This window comes from Eurypyga helias, unplaced genomic scaffold (genome assembly GCF_000690775.1).
Source record: "Eurypyga helias isolate BGI_N326 unplaced genomic scaffold, ASM69077v1 scaffold31712, whole genome shotgun sequence".
NCBI classification, from domain to species: domain Eukaryota; kingdom Metazoa; phylum Chordata; class Aves; order Eurypygiformes; family Eurypygidae; genus Eurypyga; species Eurypyga helias.
Window position 1 is genome coordinate 17,123 of NW_010238367.1, and position 7,330 is coordinate 24,452.

Here is a 7,330-nt window from a genome sequence, read left to right on the forward strand (position 1 = left end):
TTCCCCAAGTATGCCAGCAGTGCCTAGCGACACAGTTTTGTGGCTTGTATGTGGAATTTGTGAGCGTGGTTATCTGTTCACAGTTTATTACTGTGTCGACTTCAAGTCGTATTTCAGAAAAGTAAAGCAACGTTAAAGTCAGCCACATTACCGCTGAGCCAGCCATCCCAGGCCAGAGGAGGGAGAATTTGGAGTTTGTATCACTCTTTACCCACTCCGTGGATGAAATCAGCACCGGTTCTGTCTTTCCAGTGGTGTAACTGATCACTTCGGGCAAGCTGAAAGTTGCATCTCCAGAACAAGGTCTTTAGAGGGAAGCAGATGTAAAAATGTGATGGATGAGCTTTTCATCATGCCCCTGAAATTCAAACTCTGTCACTATAGGTTTAATCAAAGCCATTACACTCAATAGAAGCTTTTCCACTGACTTTGAGAGGCTTTACATCAAGCCTCATTGGAGCAGGAAATACGATACATGGCGTTGAAAATGCATTTCAGGGAATGGTTCCTTGCTAGGTTTGAATTTCTAACGAGACAGCCCTGGTAAAGTCATATAAACATATAAAAATCTGTTTCACTGACAGCTTTCCACTTGTCTACGCCTTCAAGGTAACTAATCGCAGGAGGCGGGAGAGACTGGGGCAGGGAAGCCTTTGTACCAGTCAGATGGTACAGCTGGTCGGAGACTGGCAATCGCACATCATAACGACACTGCGCTTTCATCGCTCATGAAGAGTGATGTCGTGACGTGATGTGTCACATGGGGAAATGGGGTTTCGGTGGGGTGCTGGGGAGGGGATTTTTGCTCTGCTGGACAAAGAGTGAGAGCCTAAAGACAACCAAAGCTGCCCTGAGGCAGCTTCCCAAGCTCTCTCCCTGTTCCAGAGGGACCCTCTTTGTCCCTTAGAAATCTGGCATTGTTGCCTACTAGTCATGCTGTGCATCCTTCAGAAGTGTTCAGCATTACAGGGAGAAGCTGGGACAAAAACTGCTGACTTCTGAAGGGTCTAGCATTAAAAAAACCCCACACATTAAAAAAAGACAGTTTTGGACTGATGCTTTCACCACATTTTTTCCAGTTCCAGAAAACAACAGTTCATCACTTCAGCATGGAGAACTGCAAAAGCCGCACTCATTAATACAGTGTCTGTATGACAGAAGGGAAATAAAAATAACAGAAAAAACGAGAGTGAGACAACCTTGTTTGCAGTTCAGAAGACTGCAGAGCTTCTTACTGGAGAGCTACACGTCTGGGCTAGGCTACCACCTTCGCACCGAGTCCAGGGTCCTGACCCTGCCATTCGGCGAGGGATTTCTGCATGGCCCTGCTGCAGCGCTGGTGCTCACCCTGCTACAGCCGGCTCTGCGAGCCGCAGGACAATGCTCTCACACCATCCTAGGGCACTGGGAAGTGTGCTGGGATCAAGAAGTCCTGGGGGATGAAGGGCCAGCTTTTGCTCAAATTAACTCGCTGGGTCACCGATTCAGGTCTCAGGTGTCCCAGGCCTCATGGCCATAGAATGACAGAATCACAGGATGGTTTGGGTTGGAAGAGACCTTAAAGATCATCTAGCTCCACCCCCAATGCCATGGGCAAGGAACTGTCATCATCACTTTTCTACACGGTTCACACATCTTACAGCAGGTGGGTCTGTAGCCCTCTCTTACTGGAGACTGCCGTGTCGTACACTCGCCATCCCAAACCAACTCTGCAGTGAGGAGCTCAGCACATCTGAAAAGAACCGCCTCATTTCAGAGCATTTTTGAGTCTGATCTACAGGGAGATTTCCTTGTTTCAGAGATTCACAAGTCCGCTGGAGCCAGACACCGGCGCTTGCCCTGTGTGAGTGGAAGATGGGGAATTCTGTAGAAACTGGGTTTACTTGTGCGTGGGGGTGTTCACCCGAAAGGAAGGGCTGACACTGCACAACCACAATCCCTCCGACTGCCTAAGATGAGCTCTTGAGTGGCTGAGGAAGTTTTACCAGCTCTCTCTGCTAGGACAAGAGCAGAGAAACACAAGACTGGAAGGCGAGGCTGGATGCAGCTGGGATCTGAACAGGGGAGAGGATACATCTGCTCCTGCCTCATATGACAGGGAGCGTACTCCACACCAGACTCCTGCAGTCCCCCTTAGAAACTCCACGAAGGAACCCTAGGATTGCAGAGCCTGGCTCCCAGCTACCACAGTGATCACTTTATAGGTTCCCTCTCATAAAAGCATCCATCTCAGAACCAGTTTGGATTCTTGCCATGAAAATTCCCACTCCTGGCTCACGTGAAGAGGAATACTGACGTCCAGCGTTAAGTTCAACACAGCCGGTCCATACACGGTTTATCCTTGAGCTAACATTGCCCTGGGCCTGAAATTGGTTCTCTCCCTTCCTGTATCGCTCCAACACACCGACGGTGGGCACCCAGTGCTCCCAGCAGCTTCATGCCCTCAGCCTACACCCAGCAAGAGCCTGACAGATGTACTTTTCACTGCCTTGGCCACCCTGCAAACACTCCCAGGTGACCACCAGGCTTCTGGATAAGGAAGCGGCATTGCCCAGCGTCGTGACTGGTGGACTGGAGGTTCAGGAGGTTCATAACTGCTGCTGTCGAGGCCAAATCGCATCTGAGGCTGTTGCACTCAACTCATTCACCCAAGTCTTAGCCTCTTTTATTGCTTCCAAGTGTGGGTCTTCAGCTTGTAAGAGAAACACAAGAAATTAAGTGTTTCAAGCTACCAAAGGTCCTGTAGCCTTGTATTTCACTTTTATTGCTGCAGGTGGTGCCTCACCATTTAAACCTTCCCAAGGCTGTGCCACCAACACGTTTCAGTAGCAACTCCCTGTTTCCAGTGCCTCGGTGATTCAGAAAACTACGGAATACAACACAGAAGCGTAATGATGGGATCGTGCTAGCAACTTCCAGCCCTACGGATCTGCTTCCAGCCCCACAGATCTGCTTTCAGCACAAGCTATTCTTATCTCCCTTACAGTCATTTTTTGGGGAATCTAACAGCATTTGTGCTATTTACTCCTTTCTCACATCGAACTAATAATTGCCCCTCTAATTTATGTCCAAAGTATTAATGAAGCCTAAATGGAGCAAGTCTACCTCGTAGGTGCTTCCAATGGCTGGAAGAAGATCAGACAGAACTTCCAGGCATGCATGTTCCCATTTCTCTTACCTGGCAAATCAATCCTGTTGGCAAGGAAATAGAGCCCTTAGCTGCAGTGCGAGTTTACCAAGGTATTTTACTCAATTTTGCCTTCATTTCAAATAATTTTTCTTGAGGAGTTTTTGGAAAGCCTTCCAGTCTGTGCATGCTATTCTAACAGATAACAGCTGCCTAGGTTGTGCTGTACCTCCTGTCCTAACTGCGAACACAAACTCTGCCAGCGTTTCTGTCCTGCAAAACCATGCTCTGCCTAAATATATTCAGTTCTTGCCTCACAGAGTTGCACTGCCACACGCCTGATTTCTGACACATACTTGGGTTGGACATCGTCTGCCCCACAGATCTGAGCACACGGCCATCTTTCGGTTATCTCCCCTCTTTCGAAAGGATCATTTCTGTTTCTTTCCCCTTCTTCTTGCTACCCCTCCCCCTGCTCTGCAGATTTATCCCCAGGAGAAAAAAAAGCAACGGTAGCACAGACCCAGTGTAATTCTGAGGCTGTACACAAATAATCTTTCATCTGGAACCCCTGCTAACTGCATAGCAACCCTATTTACTCTTTCTCTCCTTGTTCTCTTTTTATTCACTTTGCTCCAGCAGTTTTTGTTATTTGTTTTAATTCTTTTTGCCAAGTCTCACTCAGCTTGCCTCCTGGCAATCCTCCCTTACAATTTGTAACCTGTAATATGTTATCTTCTTCACTGCTTAATCCCCTTTTCCACATCTGTTAAGATTGTCTGTTTAATTTTTTTTTTTTATTTTGGTGGCTATTTATCTAGTTAAGACTACAGCTCCTTCTCTCCAGCCTTCCCCTTTGCGATGAAAGCTCCAGATGGAATTTCTTAATGTCAAAAAGATAAAAGATGAGCCTCGTCCACATTTAACTCCCCGTGGTCTTAGAGCTGGCTGGCTGCAGATAGCTCATCCTTTCCAATTGCCTCATCTGTTGCCTCCTTTTTTCTCTCTATCTTCCATTCAAATTGTATGCCTCGGAAAGGACCATTAGTGATCTCATCTCACCTGCTGTGAACTCATCGGAAGGAGCACGTGAAGCTTGGTCCTGGCCAGCTCCGTGAGAGTCCCCGCAGTCAGGTCAATAGGCCTTTGCCACCAATGTCAAAATACCGTGTGCATACACAGCCAGAAGAGTCCGCTCTAAGAACCAGCGGGGCCGTGGTGCTAATTCTAGGCACTGGCGTTTGTCAACCTCGTCACATGAATGGACACCTTTAGATTGTAGGTTCCTGTGGGTTGAAACAGACTTTGGTCAAGTCTGTCCCTCTCCATGTTGTGCCTCGAATACTACTGCTTCATGGTTAAAGTAGAGCCGGTCCACTCTCAGCTGCAGACTGCACTTGGAGAAGAGAGGGAAGAACCAACAACATTTCATTCTCACTGCCACTGAACGTTCAAGCGGAGCAAAAGCTTTATATTTGGGGCAGGGAGGACTGAGAGCTGGGAAAACGGGCAAAACCTCAAGTTGTGTATGCACAAGGGGAACAAGGACTACCTAAGGGCTGAGAATGAGGAGAAAAATAGTTGGAAGCTCATGAAATCACTTTGGTTTGCTTCCTTTCTTAGGTGACAGATTTCTTGTCTGGCAACTTTCCCCACTTTTCTCAGGTGTCTGCAAAAGAATTCAGAAATTCACAGCTTCCCTGCGCGCATTCGTTCAGCCATAATTCTTGTTCCTCAGTTTTCAGTGTCCAACACAGAGTCAGCACTGGCAGCCAGCATGTAATTATTTTTATCACCTGTCCCTGGATTGTCTGGGATTGTCTCACTTCAGGCTGGTGCTGTAGACCTGCACCCCACAGCGCCCGAGTAAGCAGCCCCTTGCAGAGCCTGGTGGGGCCGTTGCTGAATTGCAACGAGTGAGCGGGCCCAAGCTGCTAGTTCCCCCAGAGACCCCGCACTGTGCAGGGACACCTTTACCCACCCCATGCACAGGTCAGGGCTGCACATCCGAGGGGCTTATGCATGAACATCCCAGCTTTTTCACCCAAAGCAAGACCTGCATTTAAGACCTATGCGACCCAGCTTATAGAAACGCCGTCCATTTTTCTCCACCCTGGAAACCTGGGTAAAGCCCTCCCAGCAACCAAAAATGAGCCACGTATTACAGCTTACCTTAAACGCTACAGTGATCTAAATGCCAGCAAGGGGTCTGCTGCATAAAAATAAAACAGGGACAACTAATTCTTACCACAAGAAACTGAAGAGGTGAAAGAGTCAGCTGAAATTAGCCTCTTGTAGAGATGGAGTTCATGGAACTGGAGAGATTAATTGACTTAATTAGGAAGTCAAGAGCTGAGGCAATAATTAAACTGAAATCACCTGAGAACACGGCAAGTTCCTTTAACCTTAAGACCATTCTTCTCTAAATTGCAGGCAACGTTCCTCCTCCCTCATTGGATGACCCCCGTAATTAATCAGCATTGATTTCAAATTGCTCTTTTAGGTGTAAGCGCTGCTTTTTACCTACTGCTGGCTGTAGCACAGCTACCAACTAGCCTGGTTCAGAAGGCTGTCAAGCTCCTGTAGAACAAGCAGCTGCAGCTGGAGTGCTTATCCTGCTGGATCTGCTGTGGGAAGCAAAACTGGACCACCACAAATAAACTGTTCCATGCTGACTCATTTCAAAGGAAAAATCTGTTTTCAGGATGCTGTCGGGGGCTGCAGTATTTGTCACCTGGTGACAACTCTCACTTTGGGAAAGAGAATGTGAAATCCACCGGCTCCCAGCGAGGGGCGTTTTATTCACATCCAGGTTAAAATTCAACCTACCCTCTGATGGGCTGCAGTAGGTGAAGGAACAGAATGGCGATAAGCCTAAGTCCCCCTCTCTGCCTGCGACAGTATCCTCTGCCACTCCCATTACCCCTCTCACCTTCCACACTGTCTTGCACAGCTCGAGTGCGTTTGAGGGCCTCGATGGAGACACTTGCATGAACCACGTGTACAGAGCCATTTACAGCCAAACACTCCCGAGGTCTGGCTGCGGGAATTTGTTGCAGGACATGGTGTCACACTCGATGGCTGTGCAGCAGCACGGAGGTAAGAAAACAGCCAGGATGGAATGACAACCGACCTGCAAGGCAGCAGCGCAGCACGGCCGGAGCACTGCAGACGCCTGCCGCAACGCTCGCTCCTGCAGCGTGGAGCTCGACTCAGACCCAACAGCTGCTGCCCAGCTTTTCCCTGCCTTGTTTTCGAAACTGCATTTCTTTTTAAACCATTTCTGTGTTTACTTTCCAGAGGAGAAGTTATTCTGGGCTACACCGAAGCTTAAATTACACAGTTAAAGGCCTCCTTTAACAACCAACTTAAGTTTCATTCCCGGCACACTGCTTACCAGCCACCCCCACTGCACGGGATTTCTCCCAGCCCAGCTGCTTGCGTGTCCAGTGTTGGACTGAGGTAACAAAATGGTTTTTCTTCCTGTTATTTGGGGCATCCCAAAGAGAGAGAGGTTGACAGCCCACACATTCAGGAAGGGTTTGGGGGTTTTCTTACTTAGGCTTGTGAGGTTTAATGGCAGAGAGCAAAAGGACAAAGATCAGCTCAAGCAAGTTCTCTATTTGCTGGAAACCAGAGCAACAAGGATAACGTCCCTGGGGTTACTGTATTGCTGAACACCTGGGTTTCTGCTGGTGCATTCATTATGGTGAGGTGCCTGCAGGAATACTGATAGTTTGTGCGTGCCTGCTAGTGTCCGATAGGACCCTGAACAAACCCCTGGGAGCTCTCTCCTCCAGTGTTTGCATTCTGTCTGATTAACTTCTGCAGGGTGTGGGGTGGGGGAACCTGGAGCCAACTCACTGCAGACCTTTTCTGCCATTTCCTCCTGCAGCTTTACAACCAGCCTGACCAACAGCATTCTGTGAGGGCACTGGGACCTGACTGCTCGATCCCTTCAGGTACATCAGCGAGTTGGGCAGAGGCAGGCCTGTGCATTAGGAAAATCAGTTTGCTGGCGGGGAGGAGCTGTTAGGCCCGGAGTAGCATTGACACTCATCCCGTTGCGGTGCAGGGGAGCAGGTGCCGTTCCCACCACCATTACCTTGGTCCAGCTCGGTCCCCCGGAACCGGCCCTCAGGGCGGGAATCCACCACCTGGAACCGCAGGGACCCCACGTTGTGCATCATCTCCTCGAAGGTC

The 7,330-nt window shown here is 48.9% G+C and overlaps 1 protein-coding gene across 1 annotated transcript in view; it reads right to left on the reverse strand.

The window, feature by feature from the left end:
- LOC104506762 (thiosulfate sulfurtransferase-like) overlaps nt 1-7,330 on the reverse strand; it is a gene marked incomplete at its 5' end in the record, with an annotated part of 8,257 nt that overhangs the window by 635 nt on the left and 292 nt on the right. The window contains one exon of the mRNA XM_010147822.1: nt 7,233-7,328. Within this exon, the coding sequence (XP_010146124.1) occupies nt 7,233-7,328 (96 nt within the window). The remainder of the gene's footprint in view (nt 1-7,232; nt 7,329-7,330) is intronic.